This window comes from Mytilus edulis, chromosome 10, assembly GCF_963676685.1.
Source record: "Mytilus edulis chromosome 10, xbMytEdul2.2, whole genome shotgun sequence".
NCBI lineage: Eukaryota > Metazoa > Mollusca > Bivalvia > Mytilida > Mytilidae > Mytilus > Mytilus edulis.
Window position 1 is genome coordinate 46,606,740 of NC_092353.1, and position 23,525 is coordinate 46,630,264.

Genomic DNA, 23,525 nt, shown 5'->3' on the forward strand with positions numbered 1-23,525 from the left:
CCATCCTCAAATTTTATTCAATTTTTCATGATGTCAATCTTTACAACAGACCTCTTGAAAATAGTGTTTTTTTGGTCTATCTCGTATATTCTGCAAGCAACCAGTTATGTGGTAAATGATAAACTCATAAATATCCTAATTGTAAAGTTTAAATCTAATTCTGTTTTTAATCAAAACTGTCCTACATGCAGTTAATGTTACACTTTTACAGTGGTGGTTTAAAAAATGTAATAAAATGTTATATACATTTTTGTATTGAAAAATCATTGTAATTTCTCCCAGACAACAACTCTTTGCCGATATCAAACTCTATTTGCTTTCTGTTTTAGAAGCCTATTCTTTTGTTTTATATGTTTCAACAAATGACAATTCAAGATGCATGTCCATAGTAAAAAGGAACAAACTCCAATGTATATGCAAAGGAAAAAGGTCAATACTAAAAATTAGACAAACAACACTACAGACACACAGCAGAAGTATTTCAAGATAACCAGGTAACGAAATGCACTTCTTAAGTCAATGGTTAGTACACCTGTCCAATTGACGAGGGATCGAGGTATAGAAAATGGCGAAGACTTAATCTTTTAATTATTTTACATAAAAGTTGAAATTTGCAGACGGAATGCACGTTGCGAAATTGCGTAGGGTTCTTTCTTCAACACACTCGATCGGAATTGATATTTTATTTAACTAAAGTCTTGTCAATCAATTACAATTTTTGTTTTTTACAATTCAAATATAATAGAATGGATATCTCTTACAATACGAGAAAAATAAATCCAAATCAGATTTCTAGCTGTGTATATGGTTATGCGATAAGATATCCAGAATATGTACCATGGAATGTACTGTCACTGTACATTTTGTGACCACTATATCCTCTAACAGAAACGGTGTCTCTTCTCTGCAAATGAAATACAACATCAATCATACCAGTTTTAACGCCATCACCAGATACGAGATTTTGTGATGTAAAGTCATTATTGTGTACGAGTCTAAGATAAAGGTCTTTGTTATTAACGGACAAACCAACTACGGAAAAATGATAGACTCCTGGAAGTGGAGCAGTAAATACTCCAGTACTTGGATTATATCCATTCCCGATGTTAGTCCATACATTGTCAAACTTAAAATTGTTTTTATTGCTTGAAAGCGTCTGGCTACTTATTCTGTACGCAGAAAATGCCACAATGTCCCGTTTCGTGGATGCCTCCAAACCTGTGAAAAATGATTAAAATAGATGAAAATAAGAATTTACAACGCGATGTTCACAAATAATTAGAAAGACATATATTATGATTTACATGTACAATACATAAACGAGGATAATATGAATTGTCAAAAATACACATAGTTCATTGTATTATAACACGCATGGCAAAAAGAATGAACAACACATAATCCAGATTCCATCACTTGGTACACAAACACAAAAGGTGTTAAAAAAATGTGTTGTGTCAAAAGTCATTTACTATACCCTTGTTGTATTGGCTTAGCCATATGTGCGTGTCATTTTATACGACTCTTCAGCTACGCTGGCCTTAAAAAACTGGGAAAATAAAATTAAAAAGGAGGATGGAAAACAAACAAGTGTTAAGTGCGCACAAACCTCCGCTTTATCTCTCTCTTTCTATATACGTAAAAGATCGAAAGATGCATTCACAGAAATGTTTTTTAATAAGAACGTCTAAACAAGTGACAATTTTATGACAGATACATCCATTTGATTTGTATTGAAGGTGATACACGTCTAAAAACACATATATGTATTTCATGCATAATAACTCTAAATACCATGTTTCAACACAACACTATCAAATCTGCAAATTTACGAAGAGAAGAGCAAAAATTGGTTGCGTAAATTTGTTGATTTAACATTGTTGGGCTTATATTTAGAGTAATTAATATTTTTTAAAGTACAGATGATCAATAGAGTCAACGTAATGGATATCAGTAAATCATAAAATTAAGTCAATGCTATACTGATAAATCTATTTAAAAAAAAAGACTTAAAGTACATTTATTGAAAATCACCTAAATATAATTTACCTTGTATAACCCAGGAAAGTATATACAAGGGGCCCTGTGTTTACAATAATCGTCCAGGGATAAACGGTGGACTCCTATTACAACTTTTTTTTAAATTATTAACAATAGTGTTTGTTTTTAAAATTGAAAATACAAACATCTATGAAGTAGTTTTCGTTTAAATGCAAACAGTCAATTAAATTGAGAAAAAAACTAACGATAAATACGTGTGCTTATTTTCTAAATAAGATAACAATATCAAAGGTAAAAAAAGTATTACATTAATACCGGACTCGAAAGTAAATTAAAAAAAAAATGAAAGTCAATAAAAACTGTCAAATTCAATCTTTAGACTTTATCAACCACTAAACAAATGGAAAACCTAATACTCGGTACAGGAATTAAAAAAAATAAAAATAAAGCGAGAGTTAAACCTTGGTTTATAGCTAGCTTAGTCTAAAGATCAGGTTTATGATTTGATACTCATGACGTGCGTACCATCTACATATGAACTGTGATAGTATGAATATTTGTATGAATATTTGTAATTGCATCCTACCTTTCTGTTGTTTTCCAAACATTTCATGAATCGTTTTATTAGAGGTGTGTTTGGTGTTTTCCAAGAAACGGTCAAACGATTGGTTGAACCGTTTTTGTTCTTGATGAATAGTGTATTGCATTAATTCATGAGCACTTTTCCTATTCTCTTCAGCAACGATGAATTCCGTTGTTTTTGAAGAAAGAGATTCTAACATGGTGTGCATCTCTTCGCCATAAATGTTGGTTTCATTGTTCGATTGAATTTTTAAAGTTCCCACAGTTTCAAGGAAGGAATCATTAAGACGTGATAGTTCCCGTAGATAGCTTTCTCGGATTGATTTTACAAATGTCTCTGTTTGTTTAATGGCTTTATCCATTCTATCCAATTTTGCAGAAAATGCATTTTCCCATATTTTCATTTTTTCTTCGTTTATCTCCATTTTATGTTCCAAGCGCACAAGTTTTTCTAGAACTTTTTCTTCAAAATGAAATTTGGAACAGGTCAACAAAGATTCGGAATCGGAACCAACTGAACTAGATCCATTTATCCAAAGAAATAGGCTTATTGAAAGGACGTAAAGGAGCAACATTTTCATCCAATATTCTCCTCAAGGCATATATGAATTAAAGACCGCAACCCTATAAGTGTATTTCAGGAATTCAAATTCCTTCTTAATTGCAACATCGCCCATTTATTATAAAGTTATTGGAAGTGTTTCCTGTTAATGAGCAACTTGAGGTTTGACTACTGCTGATTCTGGCAAGTCAGTATTCCAATGAAAGTCATATATTGCTTTATTTATGGCTCTTCTGTGCAATAATGTTATAAACATACAGCTATGTAGCCAACACCTAAAACCTATTTTTGTAATCGGACAGGAGGTTACACAAACAAGTTTAAAACATCACGACTTTGCTCCTTTAAATGGAATACCGGGAATATATAGTTATCACGTTATTCGTTGTTCGTCTGCCAAACACATGTTGTTTGATGAATAACTCAAATGTTTCTTGCCGGATTGGAATGACACTTATTCTAATAGATAACTCTGCCAAGAAAAAGTTAAGCAACTTGACAAGATAATATTTTTTAACAAGAAAGCATTCTTTGTACCATGTGATGACCCTCTGAGAATGATTAACACCACCAGAGGGTTCTACACATCGTATATTTATCTTTGTTGATCACTAGACGTTTTTGTTTTACGATTACCAAATAGTGTTATTTGATCAGGTTTGAATTTGAAAAACATTTTTCAATAGGTTTTAGTAAAAATAAAGATATTTGTTTAGATAGTTTAATAACAAAAATGTTGTGGTTTTGTGGTCCTTTGGCGAAGACAACGACCTAAACTACAAAAATGGAAGTATATTTTTGGGTATTCATTGTTAAGATATTTTTCCTGAATGTAAACACGAGTAAAGTCAACGCATACTTGATGAGTATTTCCTGAAAACGTTGACATCCCTAGTTATAATGCATATTATGACTCTGGAAAAAGTATTGAAGACAGATTACAATCTTGGTTTCGAATTTCCTGTTTATTTTTGTATGTATATATCCCTGATCATATAGTACTGGTTTAGTCATATTAATTGTGGATATAATTTGAGAGTCTTAATATGAGTTTACATTGATCTATACGGGTGAAATATAAGTAATAGATACATGTTATTTGTTCCTTCAAGCATAAAAGTAGTTCAAATTATTGACCTAATAAACATTTTCAAGAACATAGATATGAAGTTTGGGGAGCATCAGTCGGCATTACAAGCTTTTCATGTATTACCTATTTATCAAGTGTTGTATACGAATTAAACAGGATAAACATCCCTGTAATTACGTTGATTAAATTGCATTTAACCTTCTGGTGCTTGATTTTGTGAAATCTATTTAAGCAGTTACGATTAAATTATTTTCATTCTTTTTAATTTTCAATCCGAAAAATTAAAATATGAAAAACGTATATGCCATCTATTAAAAATACCTAGGAGTCGACCATTTGATATGTATTTCATTTTGGAGTTAGGGGAATTAGAGGATTACTTGCTATTTTAATACTTCGAATTTCGTCATCTAGATTTTCCGTTCCGATACATGTAAGAATCGACACGTTCCTTACTTGAATAGTTTTTTTATTCACCCATTTACATAGTGACGCTAGGTTTTTAATTGCATTGTTGGTTATGTGTATCATTTGATTTATAAAAAAGATGATTTATTGTTGAATGTTCAACATTCAAAGCAAATATAATGTTTTAGGTGACCTGCGTGAATGGAAGAAGGGAGGTGATTCTCATTGAAAAACGAGAGAATGTGGAATAGTGACAGACACTATTTCTTATAAAAGGGCTAAGGATACCTTTCTCAGATATACTGATCATTTGTTGAACTATTTTTTTTAATGATTCTATAAATTATATTTATTATCTTTTGTTCTTGCATGTGTCTTCTCAATAAGCATTCCTTCATCAGCCGATACCAGATCTTAAAAAATACAAGCAAATAAAAGGAAAAGAAAATATTTCTGGTGACAGATCATTTCACAAAAATCCATTATAACTGGAAAAGACAATAATACATATCAAACGTTTTCCGTTGGTTCTTGTACGTATACATTTTCATGGTATATGACCAGCTTCTGGTTGAACCATACATACCTGGAAAACGTACATATATTTCTACGCGCAATTCATATTTCTACATTGTATTAGTCTTCATCAATGAGATTAAAGCTTGACATAGATAATTACCGAAAACTATCTCAGATGATAATGAAGTTGCAACTTAAGTTTTTGTATAATATCTAATAGCTTAGACTTTATTTATTTTACGTGAATTAATCAGAACAACTGAATAACACTTGTTTACTGAGCGCGTGATAAATTTTATAAACTGACAGTCTTATAGCAGCTAGTTCATCATTATAAACGTGTCGTGTTGGCCTCTTTTAAATAGATAAGCACGGCTTAATGACATTGATAAATTACAATCGAAATTAAGAACAAACTACCTTGTTACAGAGGTTGAATTGTGAAAAGATGAGATAACGCATAATGATTTACTTTGTAAGTTTATTATGAAGCTTTTTCGATTTTTTTGTTTTTTTAAATCCCTTTCATTTTAGAATTGATGCGGCTTTGAATTGTAGTGATTCGAGAGCTCATAGGGTATTCTATTGTAGATGAAGCATGAGTATTTCAGGGAACATGACTGGACTGACTTGACATAATCACCAGGAAGACATATTTTCCAAAGTAAAAATAGCAATTCACCAGAAACGAGAAGTTTCTGTAATTTTATTTTTATTATCATTACTATTAATCAAAATAAATATACTATAAATAATATTGAAACGTACATAAGTTTTAATAACTGTGTGGATAAGTAAGAAAATGACATGACGTACATATTGTTTCAAAATGGGAATCATAAATAAAGGTGCTGGTATAAATATGCGAAACGATTACATGTTCAAGAATATTGGACATTTCCAAGCTATATGATTAAAAGTCCTTCATTCTTGTGTGTTAGTTTTAATTATTTAGATTCATATAAGTTCAGCAAGTAAAGTTCTAATTTTCATCTCAGAGCTGAGATAATGGGAAATGGTTCAATAGTTAAACTAATGATGAATGCATGGTTTAACACAATGTGTCACACTCTCAAATTGCTCTCTAATTATCTGTCTTACTGTAAATTCAGAAACTATTGCGAGATTTTTAACAATGCGAGTAATGCGACTGATTTAATAAGAATTCGCAATTTCGAAAACAAAAACAGATACTTATATATTTTTTTCTAAATAATGATAATAACAATAACTTTTCTATGATCACACTAACAAATGCACGTAATAATTAGTGATTTAAAGTATTTTATTCAGTTTTGATACATAAGAACAACATGATAGATTAGCAAATGTAATTGACGAATGTGTCAAAGTTACGGTTGTTTTTCTTTTAGGCAATATTCATAGAACTTTTGCATTATTATTGTCAATGATGAAATGTTTCAAATGTAAATCTGAACAGTACTAAAATATCAGATTGAGAAATAATCCAAACAGATAATTTTAGAAAATATGTTTATTTTAATTTTATGTACAATATCATGTATATAAAATGAAGATAAACATATTTTCCAAATATATCTGTACAATATCATGTATATAGAAACTTTAACAGAACTTTGTCAAAACTATAAAGGTGACTATAAAGGTAATAAACATGAAATGTCTGTTAAAAGATTTCACGATTTTTTAAGGTTTTATTATACACTCTGACAGTGTACACTGTTACAAGAGGCAGATATACATAATATACAGCTTGATTGAAGTGGTATAATAGCAGAACAAAATTGAAATAAATATATATACAGGCCAATATAAGCCATCAAACACATGTGTTCGTGTTATGCAAGGGTCCAACGTGAGACACATCAGACAGATAACGTATGATAATTAAAAAAATAAAGTACATACAATGTATGTGTATATGCCAATACACATAATTAACATTTGGACAATGTTGGAGTTAATGTGTTTAGAGACCACTTTTGCATGTTATGTCAGTACACATTCCCTATATTGCCTAACGTATGATAATTACATAAATCTATCTCACTTCATTAGTTGCAACCGTTACGTTAGTTTTAGTAAAAGATATATACGATGTAATAAACTTATCTATTTTACATGAATGAATCAGATCAATTGCATAACACTTGTTTATTTGGCGGATGATAAATTTTATAAACAGACAGTATTCAAGCATCTTCGTCAATCAAGTGTAAGCTAATCATAATAAACGTGTCTTGTTTGATTTTTTATATCAGCATGGTTTGATGACATTGATATATTACAGTGTACAGTACGAACAAATTACCTATTTGCAGAGGTTGTGCAGTTGAAATGGGAGAAAAATGAAATAATGCATACTGTTTTACTTCGCCAATTCATTATACAACTTTTCCGAGCTCTTCGTTTTTCTAAATGACTTTTAATTATATAGAATTGATACGGCTTTTGCACTTTTGGGATTCGGGAGCTATACTGATGTGTTTTATATAGGCGAGGCAAACGTCTTTCAGGCAACATGAACGGAATGGGTGCAAATAGTCTTCAATATTCAAAGGAAGACATGTTTTCCAATGTTACGCTTTTACAAGAAAAGATGTTTACCCTTCTGGAGCACCTGATTTCACTCCCCGTTTTTAGTGGAGTTCGTGTTGTTTCTTAATGAATATGAGGCAGGCATTACCTGTGAATGGGGACAAAGTCTGTATTATTATTTTTTTAATTCAAACATGTTGATAAAAAAAAACGGAAATACCGTAACGTTTCCGATATTGGTTCTGTTGTTAGGGATTTAGTTGTGACGTTATTCAAGTTATGACGTCATATTCAATGTAAACAAAGAAACGCTTAACGTTTTTTTCATATCAAACAATTATTAAAAATGATTGGGTGTTGAATTCCTTCCTATATTTGTTGATATGTTGATAAATATACATTTTATTCAAAGTCTCATGCAAACGATGCAAACAAGACCGGAAACGGAAGTAGATCTGAAAAAAAAGTTAACGATTTTGAGTTCATTTGTAAAATGAAAAATTCGGGAAAAATTTCCCGAATTTTTTTAATTTTTTTTTATTGATTTTTCTACCGTAATTTATAACTGTTCATGTAAATGTCCTTTGGTTTTGCGAGTCTTTATTTACTCCTTGGTTTTGATTGTTATTGTCCTCTCGTTATCATGGGTCATGACACGTAACAAGGTTTCAATACCCACGTGGATAAGTACGAAAATGACATAACGTGCATATTGTTTCAACATGGGAATCCTAGATAAAATATCTGAAACGGGGTTATTTGATAAGGGAAAGTTATTTATGTTTATATATAATCACATGCAGACTTCTAATACGTTCAGGTATTTCACATCCAATGTTTTATGGTAATATTCTTTATAAAGCACAAAGGTGTCAGTATTCACCTCAGAAACTTACAAAACCTTTGAATAGACTTATTAAGAAGGGATATAATTACGATACTGTTGTCAAGTCATTAAAGATTGCATATTTTGGCGTTAATATTGAATCACTGATAAGGTCTTTGCATCGGAACTAAACACATTTATTCTAAAAACAGTTGTTGGCATGACACGGGTTATGTTCTTCTCATATATGTTATGATGGTATGATACTAAACCCCTAACGGGAAGGATTGTGCCTGATGTTCATATGATGAAATCATAATCTTTCAGTCAGTTTAATTGAAGTCTGGAGCTGGCATGTCAGTTAACTGCTAGTAGTCTGTTGTTATTTATGTATTATTGTCATTTTGTTTATTTTCTTTGGTTACATCTTCTGACATCAGACTCGGATTTCTCTTGAACTGAATTTTAATGTGCGTATTGTTATGCGTTTACTTTACTACATTGGTTAGAGGTATAGGGGGAGGGTTGAGATCTCACAAACATGTTTAACCTCGCCGCATTTTTGCGCCTGTCCCAAGTCAGGAGCCTCTGGCCTTTGTTAGTCTTGTATTATTTTAATTTTAGTTTCTTGTGTACAATTTGGAAATTAGTATGGCGTTCATTATCACTGGACTAGTATATATTTGTTTAGGGGCCAGCTGAAGGACGCCTCCGGGTGCGGGAATTTCTCGCTACATTGAAGACCTGTTGGTGACCCTCTGCTGTTGTTTTTTATTTGGTCGGGTTGTTGTCTCTTTGACACATTCCCCATTTCCATTCTCAATTTTACATAATGTCAGCAAGTAAACTTCTAAATTTAATCTCAGAGCATAGATAATGGGAAATTGTTCACATACACTACACACCAGTAAAAGTCTGAAATGACCTATATCTGTACACGACTGTACTGATATTTACCAGACCAAATCTGAATTGGTCTGACTTTTACTTGACATTACTCGACCCCATTCTGAACCATACTCGACTGTACTGAATCGTACTTAACCCTTATCTTTGCCATTGAATATAGTTTGAACTATTACTCGACCAGTCTAAAACAGTCTTATTCCATTCTCGACCTATACTCGACCTATTTTTTCAGCCTAAACCATACTTACCAAGTGTCAAAATTATACTCGACCAGTCTGAATCAAATAACCTCTACCCTTTTTTTAACGGTCAAGATAACTATAAGAATGGAAATGTAGAATGTGCCAAAGAGACTGGTGTTTCCCTCTCAGGCAACATACCTGGAATGTTAGTACTTCAAAAGGAAGAAAACGTATTTCAAACATAGAATGTTGAAATTATTCATTTCATTTGTTTATACTGTATAGGGCCATTAAACGTGCTTTGCTAAACATATTGTGACTGTAAAGGTGATGGGTTGGCGCCTTCTAACTAGTTGAACCCTGACAAGTTCTGTATGTGCAAGTCCCAAGTCAGGAACTTGTAATACAGTGGTTTTTGAAAAATTTAATGCTGTGTTACATATTTATTTTTCAGTCATTATTTTTGTTCATAAATAAGGCCTTTATTTTTTTCGTATGCATTCTTTACATTTGTCATTTTGGAGCCTTTAAACCTGTTTATACGGTATGTTCTTAGCTCATTATTGACGCAATACGCCGTTAATTGCTGTGTGATGGAAATAAAATTGAACATATGTGGAGAGTAGTATCATGGGCGATCAAACCACACCTTCTGATATACTAGTAGAAATGTTTACAAAAGAGGGACAAAAGATACCAGAGGGACAGTCAAAACATAGATAGAAAATAAACTGACAACGCCATGGTTTAAAATAAAAAGACAAACAGAAAAATAATACTAGTAGTACAGAAGACACAACAAAGAAAACTAAAGACTAAGCAACACGAACCCTACCAAATACTGGAGGTGATTCCAGGTGCTCCTGAAGAGTAAACAGATCCTGCTCCCCATGCGGCACCATGTGTGAAGGTATGCATAAAAATAAAATTTAAGTTAGGAACAGGAAGCGCAATAGTACATTGCAAATTCTAGTCATAATGTTGCATAGCTTTTTCTAGAAACAACTTGGAATTTACATGAAATCACTACTTCACAGCAAGTTTAAGCAATTTAAATTCTCCTTATTGTCAGTGTGGCTTTTGGGCGGGGTTTTTACTATAAAAACTATCTCCTTATCACCATATTCGCTAATAAACTCACCAGACTATTATGATATGCCGGATCAAAATAAAGTTTTCTATGTATTATATGTCTTAAGAAGGAACTTCAAAGAGATTGAAAGAGTTCGTTGGGAAAGAGAGATCGCAGGAGTGACAACACAACTAAATATTTGGGGAAAATCTAACCGATTCACAACTAGGCTGATAAAGAATAAAAGAAGTTCGTAACAAACGTACGATGCCTTTGTAAATGGGCAATCTGACTATTTTTGAATTGGATTATCTCCCCTTAACCAGAATGTACGTCTAAATAGACAATTCATATGTATGTCTGCGAAACTGATCATTCACGTGTAATTCTATAAATGATAAGTATTCGATATCTTGGACGATCCTTTTAATCCACATGGTGTTAACGTTTAGTCATATGAGAATCAGACATTTTATGTGTCATGACGCAAATTAATATGGTACAATGTATTACACCTACATCTGTACTACTATTTTTTTCTTTGAAACAATATTTTGTGCACAGAAAATGCCAAATTTAAAGAAAATTTCCAGGTTACTTTCTTATTGCATTCTTTGATCATTTTAATTGTTTGGATGTTTGTTTCCATATTTCTTATTTATTTTGCTCATGATTCTCTTTTCTTTAACTTTTGCTAGGCTATTGTATCTATTTTCTATATTTAAGCAGTACAGTCTTCTCTATTTTTTTTATTTTTATTGCAAATTTTTCTGTGCTCTTAGTCCAATATTTTGTATTTTTTAAACCTCCTCCAGTCCCTACTACATGTTCTCTAGTACAAACAGTCGAGAAAATGACATATGTGTGAAAATAAGATTCACAGATCACAATCACTTTTTTATTCTAACTCTTATAATGTCCAAAGTGGTGGATCTAGACATTTTTATAAGGGGAAAGGGGGCACATACTGACCTAATGACGGACCCGCTCTAGTCATGCTTGAGTGATTCCCTATATAATTAACCAAATGTTTTTATACCATTAGGGGACCCCGGGCACCAAGGTTCTGCCTGGATCCACCTATGGTCCAAAATCCAGTGTAAATAGCACGGAAACAAATTACATCTTGATATAACATACATATCATTATTTAATTTGGATCTAGAGAGATGTTATCTACAAAAGCTTCTGATCCGACTCTTTTCTAGCAGACAGTTTGTTTTAAGATCTTTTCAATACGTTTTCAGAATATTAAGCGGAGCTGTTTATTTACCCCGCGAAAAAGTATAAGTTGATTTGCAAAGGACACTGTATTGCATTATTGTGTCGACGGAGGATGGAGGGATGAGTCTGAACACTAGTAGAGTAACAACCATACACAAGGAAAAAAATAGCATTTGAACTTGAAGCAAAATTGCTTAAATATATAGAAAATATTAAAAACATACATAAATAGTTTTTCCTAGTTTTATTTCAGATGTTATGTATCTGGTCTGTTTTCATGCCCGTCCTGCATATAAAATCATTCACGAGCCCTCATTGTTAGGACAACACACTTCAAGCTATTACATTCTATCTGATCAATCGTGTCGGTCTTATTGCGTTCCTTGGCCTCGATCCTACGTAATTAAATCGAACCTCTTTAAAAGATTGCAATAAGACGTTCAGACTGACAACAAGATATAAAGTACTCTAAATAAAAAATCATCCGTGAATTATATTACTATTCCTATAGTTATCATCATCATGATAATACTTTATGGAAACGAAACCTCCTTAAAAGCGTTTAGGTACACATTAATTGTATAGGTATTTGTATATGTTAGATGTTATATTAATCTAATAGGTGCAGGAATTGGTATATGGCCATTTAGACAACAAACTGGTTTTTCTAAATATGTATGAAATATTAACAAATAGACGTTTACTTAAACAAACAATAATAAAACTTTCAACAATTCATTTAAACATCACGTGCTACTTTGAAAATTCTGACCTGAATATCTAAATTGACGTCATATGATAAGGAGATATTATCTTTGTACGTAGTGGTTTTAAAAAAAAATAATTTCAAATGTGATTCTCGTTTCTGATAGATAAACGTGAAAATATTCGCATGTCTACCTGTTCTCAACTAATATAGTGATGTCAATATACTTAACAATGTTTAATTATAAATTTTACTCCTTGTTTTAAAATTTACTTTGATTATATAAAAACATATGAAGTTTATCAATTTCATTTTTATCACAAATCCCTCCCTCCCCAAAGTTAAACAACAACAACAAAATTCCTCCTCGAAAACATGAACAAAAACCCCCAAAAAAACACAATAAAATATAGCACTTTGGCAAGAAAAAATAAATAAATAACACAACAAAAGATATGATACACAAGATAATTTATTAGCTAAATCAATACAAATAACCACGGGATCCTAACCGAACAAAGTATATAAATAAAAAAAAAAAACAAAAAAAAAAAACAAGAGCCCCATATAATCATAATCATTTTACTTATAATTTGTCATGTTGTCGTAGCGAAAAATCCTATCTTTTGACCATGGTATATGGTTCTCTTTCCTCAACCTTTATTGCCTTCTAGTTGTTAAATTCCATGTTGAGTGATGCTTTTTCAAAGAATGTGGACTTATAAATTTATTAAACGGGAAAACGGTTATAAAAGCCTTACAATTTAGCACTGTAATAATACCTTTGCATATTGTTCTTATTGGTATTAATATTGAATTGTCAATAAATTAGAACATACTCTGGACTCATTTATTTTCGTGGGTACCAAGTTTCGTTGATAATAGAAAACTGGAGAGTTCGTGGAAATTGAATTTCGTGGTTTTGCTAAAGCGTACAAAACATGTTATTCTTTGAACATTTAAATTCGTGGTTCACCTGTATTAAAAAAATTCATGAAAATTGGTATCCAACGAATTACAATAAATCCGCAGTAACTAAATAAGCATTGCTATACTGTTATTGCTACTTACGGTAGCCCATCCCATAATACTTGTATTTTGGCATTGCACATGTACAAGATCATGGTTTTCTCTTACTATGACGTCTTTGCACTTTGTGTACTAAGTCTGATTGATAATACGTCTTGATTACGGTTCATAATTGAGTTGAAGTTGTTATTGTCACAAGACGAGTTTTTTGTAACTCTCAAATCGGTACCCTGTGATATTGATGTTTTTGATGTTATTTTGAGTTCTTTGAACGATCGAAGCCATTTTCAATTGACAATTTATACAGTTTGTTTATATGTCAAGGTGTTTCACTAGGTAAGAGAGGGTGTGACATCTTTAAATTTGTTTATATATGTCACAAAGCTGGAGACTGCTATTAATTGTTTTGTCTTTCGATGACCTTTACTAACTGTTTTATTTATGAAATATTGTTTCTGTTGGACAGGTGTCTTATTTACAATCATACCTCTTTATCTTAGTATTTCTATATCAATTGCTTAATTTGCCACAAATCAAAATGAAGGAATAAATAAATGAGTGAAGAAATGAATGAAACTATTTGCCTATAAAAAAGTATGGAAATTAAATGACAATATTTTTTCTCCATGCTGAAACCCTCATTATCACCCAGATGAAGAACAGCAATAAAAGCTCTGTTTCTATGTCATGGATGGATACCTTATATCTTTTCTTTTTCTATATAACTTTTATTGATTCTGAAAGACACACTTTTTACACCAAACCTGTCAAAACACGTTACTACACAGTTTTCTGAACAAACAAAAACGCATTGAAATATGGGGAAAAAATTTAACATCGCTCTATTATCTCACAATTTTTTGCACGTGCTCCATGGTTTTGTGTTATTGTTTATGAAGGTCACATTCTGTAAACTTCGTAAAGAAAACATGATAGTTATACAAAAGCAAATATTGCGTTTTTTACGCACATATCATAAGTCAGTAGACTCTGGCTTTTCTTGTATGTTTTTTACCCCAAAAAGTAGTTTATTTGTATGTTTTGTACTTAACTGTAATGTCTATTTTGACTGAACTAGCACACACTTTTGTTAAGGGGACAGCTGAAGGTCACCTCCCTATGCGGGATTTTCTCGCTGTGTCAAAGACCAAATGATGGCCTTCGACTGTTTTCTGCTCTTTGATCGGGTTCTTGTCACTTTGACACATTCTCAATTTCCTTTCTCTATTCTAAAGTTTCACTGGATGAAATATTTCGGGTCGATCATATGTTATGGATTCGCAACTCATGTCAACAGTGTGCATAGAGGACACAAATTGTAGTAAATATACATGCTTGTTAAGTAGTTTACCTATTATATATTATGTAGAAATTCGTTCCATAATAATGCATATGACTATCAGTTTTTAAATTATATATGGAATAAACAGGAATGATTTGCAGGTTTGATTTAACGCGTTTTTTTTTGTAGTCGAAGTGAAAACAATATAACAAAAAGTAAAATCACAAAAATACTGAACTTAGAGGAAAATCAATTCGGAAAGTCCATAATCACATGGCAAAATCAAATAACAAAACGCATCAAAAACGAATGGACAAGAACTGTCATATTCCTGACTTGGTACAGGTATTTTCAAATGTAAAAAATGGTAGATTAAAACTGGTTTTATAGCGCTAACCCTCTCACTTTGATGACAGTTTCATCAAATTCCGTTATATTTACATTGATGCGTTAACTAAACAGACACAATAAATAAAATAGTCAAAATATGGATACATCAGTCATCATCGTATAACAATTTTAAAAGGAACAATTTAACAGAACACAAAACATCTATCTACAAACACATTAGTTGATTTGTGTGTCTGACGTCAGAAAATTTTATACTTCACATAGATTTGTCGTTCAATGTGCATACAAACAATTTTAAAATTTACATATGCAATGTTAGCATACAGGGTTAAAAAATCAAAAGTATGTAAGAATAAATTTCAGAAATAGACCCGAGATTTAAAATAGTCTAAAATTTATATATAGAATTTATAAGAATCCACAAATAGTAAAAAGATATAGATAGAAAAGTAAAAAATCAAAATTTGAAGAAGGCTTAACGTTCCAATGACAACAGGAACAAGCATTAAAAGATAAAAAAAAAACACCCACAAAAATCCTCAAAATGTTAAAATAAAAAATATGGATGCAGCTACATGTTGCTGGATGGTTACTTATTCCATTTTATTTCACTAGCTTAATCCGTTACAAAACGTGCTGCAGCAATAAGTCACAATTGATAAAAGTAACTTAAGGTGGCTCGGGCGTATTCGAAGTTTCTATCAGAAGTGCCGTATTTTTGGTTATTTTATTCTTTAAAGAAAATGAATCAAATTGGTCGAAAAAAATAGGGGGTCACGGACCATTTAAGCTCAAAATTGTTCTTTTAAACAGGTATGTAAAAGGGACCATTTTTCAATGAAATGATAGGGGAAATAGAGGTGTTGACATATTTTTTTCGGAATATCAAAAAAAACGTTCTATGACAATTGTTCCAAATCTGTAATATGAAAAGCTGGAATACAGCTTCAAAGAATGAGCCAATAAAAAAACATAGGTCACCGATAAGGAAACAAAAATATTTTGCCTTACAACCCAAATTTTGGCGGGAAAATGGTAAAAATGGGTGAAATGTCATTTTGACCCTTTAAAAAATACCGATAATAACGAAAATATTCTATTAGTCACATAACTACAATTATTTAATATTTCTGATCAATCAAAATATTAAAAAAAATTACGACAAATACTTTTGTAATTCATGCGTGAAATTATGCGCTGTCGAATAGTCCCGAGCCACCTTAACCTTCATTTCACAATAAATTGTAACATTCAGCATAGAGTGCATCTAGGTAAAAAAAGGGAAAATTTCAAGATCCTAGCATAACTTCCTATAATAAGTATTGAATGCTCCTGCGCTTCATACACAATGTACCAATCAACGCTTTTACACCACAATACATTTACAAAAAGAACCATTCAGTTCTTAAATAAATTATAAATAGATAGTAACCATTAAAGACCATTTGTCCTTGTTTTTCATAAATCTTACTTGATAAGAAGTGCAATGTGTGGTACGGGTCAGAACTCACAAGTTAAAACCAGATTTACCGATAAAGAATCGAATTCTATACTACATGCATATGCCTATATTTAGAATGTTCCTTGTATAACCTTATTCGAAAAGTATAAATTGGCTGCAAATAAGATCAAGACTTAACATATTCCATAGTCACATTTGTCATACGAGCAGCAGATCATTTACAAAATGAAGGTAGCAGTAGTCTTGTCATTGTTCATAGTTCAGGTAAGCATTATTCTTAACAAACTTCATCTTATTATTATTGTTAATTCATTTTAACCTGATATTTACCGTGAAAGATGACACAAACAAAGGTCTTTCGTGTCAAAACCACTAATAGTAATTATTTGCCCCTCGAACTCACGAATCTTGTTTTTTTTAAATAAATTTTCGGAGTAAGCTTTGAGAATATTTGATGTTCTGAAGTAACTGAACTCTCATTAAAGATACAAGGCGTATGGTTCATAACGTCAGAACGCGTTTTGTCTCCATAATGTATACTACATTGTACCACCATTAATTTCCCATTTAAGTCTTTGTTAAATTTGCACTTTTTAAAAAAAAACAAAAAAAAACTGTGCAGAATCTATCTTTGTTTTAAATGAAGAAATACATGGGATGAATAAAATTTTATCCTGTCCAGTACTATGACAAGATTTTACATAACACTGCATTACATATAAGAAAATATCCTACACTGGAAGATAACTTATCAAATGTTCATCCATTTTATTCCGGAGTACAAGTAAAGTAATCATGCAACCTCAAGTTTCCAAAATATTCTATAGAAACACGAAAAAGATATATACACACACTGTATGACTCTGAGATGTTTTACTGCATTGAAATGTATGATTAATTTCCAACAACATCAAGTTCAAGGGGATATTTTGTTCTACCCTTGTGCGGATCGGACCAGGTGTGACGTACTATCATTTCGTGGTATTACACCTCAAACTATCGAATATTGTGCTCCTGTGATACATTTCAGAACATTTAATAATTTGAATTAAGTTAACACTGCTCATGAAAGTTACAAGACTTATAACTTATAACGCCAAACGCACGTTTTTTTCCATAAGACTCGCCATTGGCGCTCGAATCAAAACAATTAGACGATCAAATACAATATCAAACTTATTAGGATTGTAAACTAAGTAACGACATTAAAACTCTATAAATTTCAAAAAGTGTTTTCCGATTATGATCTGTTGACCATTATTGGAATCATGAACTCAAGCCAACTTCATGTTTGTTTTCCCATAAGGCAATTAACAAGGATTCACTTGAAGAACATTTGATTACAGGTATCTTCATTCACATGCTTTTAAGCTTACCATCGTTTTTATCAATGTTATTTCAACTAATCGGTCGGAGCCTACGCTTTAATTTGCATAAGGACAGTCTATTTGAAGATGTGTGTAATAAGGATGATGGCCGTTATACAACTTGTCAGTATCACCAAACGGACATACAAATGAATTGAGTGTTTGAAATGGGACTACTAACTGGAAACGGCATAGACGAGTTTATCCCAATGCACCTGGCTTATAGATGGACTGTTCTTAAATAAGCGAACCGGTTAAACTCCGACCAGTCAAGTGATCACAAATCAAGTAATAACTGTACAGTAGAAATTGTACTTTTTCATAATAACATGAATAAAATCGTATTTTTTCTAACCCGTTCTAAGTTATTTCAAACATTTAAAAGAACCATATTGATCATTTTTAAATGTACTATATACAAACATGTATGACTGCCAGTTTAATAAAAATTTAAATATTAACAAATGATCTATACAGTTAGAAGATATACAAGGTGAAGAGTACAATATACTACATTAAGACTAAAATAAGACAAAAACAACAGAAAACTGATATACCGACAAAGACTACAACTACTCCTGTACGCAGAAGCATTGATGAATGTTTTTTTTTTTATTCATTTATAGGTTTTTGCCATGACAACCAAACATCATGGACACCATTCTGGACCAACGCATCCACCTGCAGTGCATGAAACATTTGCATTCAGATATGACCCGCTTTCGGTAAAGTTTATATTAACTAATACTACAGTGTAACTAACCAATAGGAAAATAGGTGCAATTTAGTTCAATATAAAGGGACTTGTATTTGCGTTTTGTTTAGCATCTTTAAGTCGATTTTCTGGTGAGTGGCATGTTTTCAATTAGGCGTTTCAGAATCTAATGCCTTCTAGGTGATATTTTCAAAAGCGTACATCAAAACGTTGTAATTTGTTTAAAAGTTATACAATGGAAATACAACTAATGACGTAACTTTATTTTTATTTTTGTGTTCGAACAATGAAATTACCCATAGGCCTTTATATTCTAAAATGGCCAATTAATCGATAGATTATCTTTAAAAGTCATACTGTGGATTCATTTATTTTCGTGGGTATCAACTTTCGTGGATTGAGGAAATGTTGTATATTCTAGGGTATTTCATTTCGTGGTTTTGTCGAAGTTTGTATACAACCTTATAGAAAATTTGCTATTCGTTGAATATTCAAATTCGTGGTTCAACTGTCCAACGAAAATCACGAAAACTGCTATCCAAGAATAATAATGAATCCACAGTAATGAATGTTTGATATATTTAAGACGTTGTATATTCTAGTAATCTTTTACCCAAGATAATCACGTGAATAGTTTTTGTTCCAAGGGGTTTACAGCAACAAGTTTGTTGATATTTTGTTGCGGGATGATTTTATAGCGGATTTCTTTTTTTTACAGTGGCTTTATTTATTATTACAATACGATGTTTTACTTACAGAGTACTGTAGTGGCAAAAGTTGGTCATATATGTTATGTATATAAGGCAACAGGTTCTGAGCTAACAGAAGTACATACTGCACATGGATTACATACTATAGAGGTATTTCCATCTGTTTCCATGAATGTATTTTAAACATGTTAAATGATTTTACAATTTACATCATATGGACAAATCATGGGTTCTTTATTCATATGATTTGCACCACGTGACTTTTGTCCTTTTGATTGAATTACTTCCCTTTGTTATATATTGAAAATATTATTTATATCGATTTTGCGGATAATCTAGTCCCTCTCTGTCTTGGATCTAAAACTAATATGACTTTGAAAACTTCCGTTGTCGGATATTCACAAAAGTGCACTTTTCAAAAATGTTGTGTATTAATTGTATTAAGGGAGAATGCTTAAAATTTTAACTTTTACGAAATGAGAAGGATGAAATCATCATGTTTTTTTACAGAATTTGACCAACAAGGTGTTTCCTTTAATGCAAACAATTCATGAACAATACCTTAATTTATAAAGAAAATATACTACAACATGTACAATTATGCTTCCTAAAAAGGCCGAAAGTGTTCAAAATAGACAAAGTTCATATGGATTCACACGGACAGAAGCTAAAAAGCATGTACATTTTAAATATATGCAGACAAATTGTTGTTTCGATGCAAGTTTTGGCATATTTGCATCATATTCAAGGGGCATGTATTCTGTTATTTCATGGTAAGGCAAAATGGCCGCTATGCAAATTAGCAAAGTACCCAAAATGTTGCAATGTCGTAACCATTGAAACGATAAATACATAAACAAGAATAATTACAGCAAATACTTTGAAATATTCGTAAATCATTTCGCACGGTCGTTAATTATTTGTCATTGTGAAATCATGGAAGTATTGTATTGGCTGTCAAGATAAAACTGCCATGAGGAAATCTACATGTAGTTCCGATCGATAACTAAAAAAAAATTTAAGCCAATGACAAACAAAAATAAATTACATAAACATATATAAACAACACATTTGTGAACAATCAGTTATCAACAATCAAATCTCATGAACATGTTGAACCAAAATGAATTCGCCGTTTAAAAAGGAGCATAGGCTTTGTATCTTTTGGATGAAGGTGGTTTGTATATTTTTTGTAATAAGTGAAACCAAGAAAGTCATTGTTAAGTTAAGTAAAGCTAAGTTAGTCATCGTTCCGTAATTACAACAAAAGTCATTTAATCGAAGATGATGAGGTAAATCTTTGTATGACCTTATAACTTACGATGATCATGATAGTATAATTTAAGAGTAAAGAAATGACGTATGGTACGAAATATAAGATTGTGACTGCACATGTAGATTTAAAGAGTCGTAGCTAAACGTATTAAATAGAAGAACATAAAGCAAAAACTTATATCCATTAATATACGAGTTATGCGTCCAGGCAACTACAAAAACAAAACTACTGAACAACAAACAGTTATTCTAGAGAGCAACAAAGTTTTCGATAATATAACAGATATCTACACAATTTTACAAACTCAAAACTGTCACGTAGCAGTGACTTTATTTCACCTAAACAATAAAGATATGCACTAATCAACCCATTTTAAAATATCATTTATGATATGGTACGTACATACTTGCACAATTAAACGGAGTGTAGTTAAGCTTTTATTATTTTAATTTTGCCCCCCCCCCCCCGCTTTCCCCAAAAGCAATTAGTAAGCACACGTCATAGATTATTTAGGAGAAAATGACAACTTTGTCAACTACGGTGCATTGTACTCTTGATATTGTTATATATATTACACGAGCACAGATAGATGTATGCTGTAACATGTCTAACTTAATTTTTGAATTTCAGATGACTGTTATTAAGATGATTGACGACAAAACAGCAACTTATACAACAATGACCACACTTGATATGACAACTCTAAGCAAAACACAGTCTCATTTGTGTACAGCTCATAACGCCCACCCAACAATTTTCAAACTCAACTTTTAAATAAAATTTCATCAAATATAACATGCTTAGTATTTTAGTATGCAGATTTATAATGTTGCCTGTCAACACCACACTAGTCAGTGGTATTCGAAAAAAAGAACAGTGCAATGCAAACATGTTAAAAAGTTGAAAATCTTTATAAACCTAATTTTCCAAAGTTGTATTGCTAGTCTCAGTTACTGAAGTATTAGGTAAATACAATTTTGGTCTTACGTTTAGTAATAGGTTGAAAATAAATCTTTGTTGATCCGCTATTGAATAATATATTAGGTTCATTGTTTTACCTTTGTTGATTCGGGTTGCATTATCTTTATCTTAAGGTTTTGTGTTCTGTACGTCTCTTCTAAAGTCGCAAAGTTTTATAGGAAATTTCGGATTGAACTCAGCATTGCGGCAGCAAGGCTTATAATTCAATTAAGAGATATTTGTTTCTTAATCGTAATAATCAAGAGGTACTATCAAATCAAAACGGTTAAATTCCATCACGACGAAACACATAAAATCCGTATGTTGTGCTTACATCTTAATATTTTGTATGCATGTAAAACATATAATTTTAAAAAGGACTACTAGTATATCATACAAATAGTTTTGGCTCACATACTAAAATGGTTTAGCGTTAAGACGATCAGACAGTTCGCATGGCATGGTGTAGATATTTTCCTCTCAATGATTAATATACATTTGGTAAATATAAAAAAGAAGATGTGGTATGATTGCCAATTGAGACAACTCTTCTCAAGAGACAAAATGATACAGAAATTAACAACTATAGGTCAATTTACAGACTTAAACAATGAGCTGAGTCCATACCACATTCATGGTTATATAATGGTTATACAAGAATTTTTAATAACTGACCCGTTCTTTATCTTACTAAGTTAAGTAGTACAAACAGTTTGGTAAATAGAAGTTCATAATTGTGAATACACGTTTCACTGATTGAAATCATTTCTCTATGTTATCTGTCGTATTTCTTAAATCTTGTCCTTCTGTCATAAACTTATACAGTTCATATAAGGGAGCTACCATTTGATTTCTAGGAAGGGTGGGGGGCAAGAATGAAAAATGTGTGTTGCATTTCTTTTTCTGTCCTGGCTTTTTTTTTTTTTTTATCTTTTACTCTATTCGGTCCTGCTTTTTTATTAGTTTATCCTTGATTTTTTTTTGCCAAGTTGGTCATTCACCCCCCCCCCCCCCTCCCCCTTTTTTTAATGAAAACTCCTGTCCTGTCTTTTTTTTAATGAATTTGCATACACTAATTTTCGCATCTGGTGTCTGTAAATTAGAATCGTCTCCGAATTATGAAACATCTGATATATTTGCACAGGTGATAATAGAACGAAACAAATCGTACGAAGACCTTTAGTTGCTGACAAGAATACTATCTAGGCTCTGGTAGATTGTGGTCTCATTGGTGACCATAACGACTATTTTTATTCTTCATACTTATTTTCCTCATTTGAAACAATGGGTTAGAAGAGCTCAAACTTGCGTCTTCGTTGCACTTTGAGCAGTACAGTCTAACCTGTCTGGTCCGACACCTGAGTATATTAACATTGTGCTCCAACAGTCACATTTTCATGGTCTTAAAATAAGCCTATCCTTGCAGAAAATAAACCAACATAGAATCCCAACACCCTGCTTAATCCGACAATTTTTTTTCAAATCCCTAAATGTGTCTGAATACACAGGTTACACTGTACATGTATTTATTTCTCTTGTTCGTCATTGTATTGTCTTTTTAATAGAACTTCCAGTTTTTTTCTTTCCTCTCTGTTCATATCTGTATTGATCTTAATAACCTCAATTAATTTCTGATTATAAGATTCAACCCGTTATTAACTGTATACTTATTGTTATACGAACTTGACATGATAAGAATTAGGATAAAATAGGAGCTGGAGGTTCAAACAGGTTGACCCGAGTTTTACAGATCAACACGTCAATGGAACAGT

At 31.8% G+C, this 23,525-nt stretch overlaps 2 protein-coding genes across 2 annotated transcripts; one reads left to right on the forward strand and one right to left on the reverse strand.

Annotated features, from left to right (window-relative positions):
• Window positions 1-578: 578 nt before the first annotated feature.
• LOC139491315 (uncharacterized) lies at window positions 579-3,491 on the reverse strand. The gene is made up of 2 exons (XM_071278933.1): window positions 2,588-3,491; window positions 579-1,218 (listed from the first exon to the last, which is right to left on the reverse strand). Exons 1-2 carry the CDS (start codon window positions 3,162-3,164, stop codon window positions 809-811), a joined length of 987 nt encoding a protein of 328 aa, XP_071135034.1. The 5' UTR covers window positions 3,165-3,491; the 3' UTR covers window positions 579-808.
• A 13,342-nt stretch (window positions 3,492-16,833) lies between these two features.
• On the forward strand, window positions 16,834-21,588 carry LOC139491317 (uncharacterized). The gene is made up of 4 exons (XM_071278934.1): window positions 16,834-16,989; window positions 18,719-18,817; window positions 19,566-19,667; window positions 21,424-21,588. The coding sequence occupies exons 1-4, from the start codon at window positions 16,951-16,953 to the stop codon at window positions 21,565-21,567; spliced, it is 384 nt and encodes a 127-aa protein (XP_071135035.1). The 5' UTR covers window positions 16,834-16,950; the 3' UTR covers window positions 21,568-21,588.
• The last annotated feature ends 1,937 nt before the right edge of the window (window positions 21,589-23,525 follow it).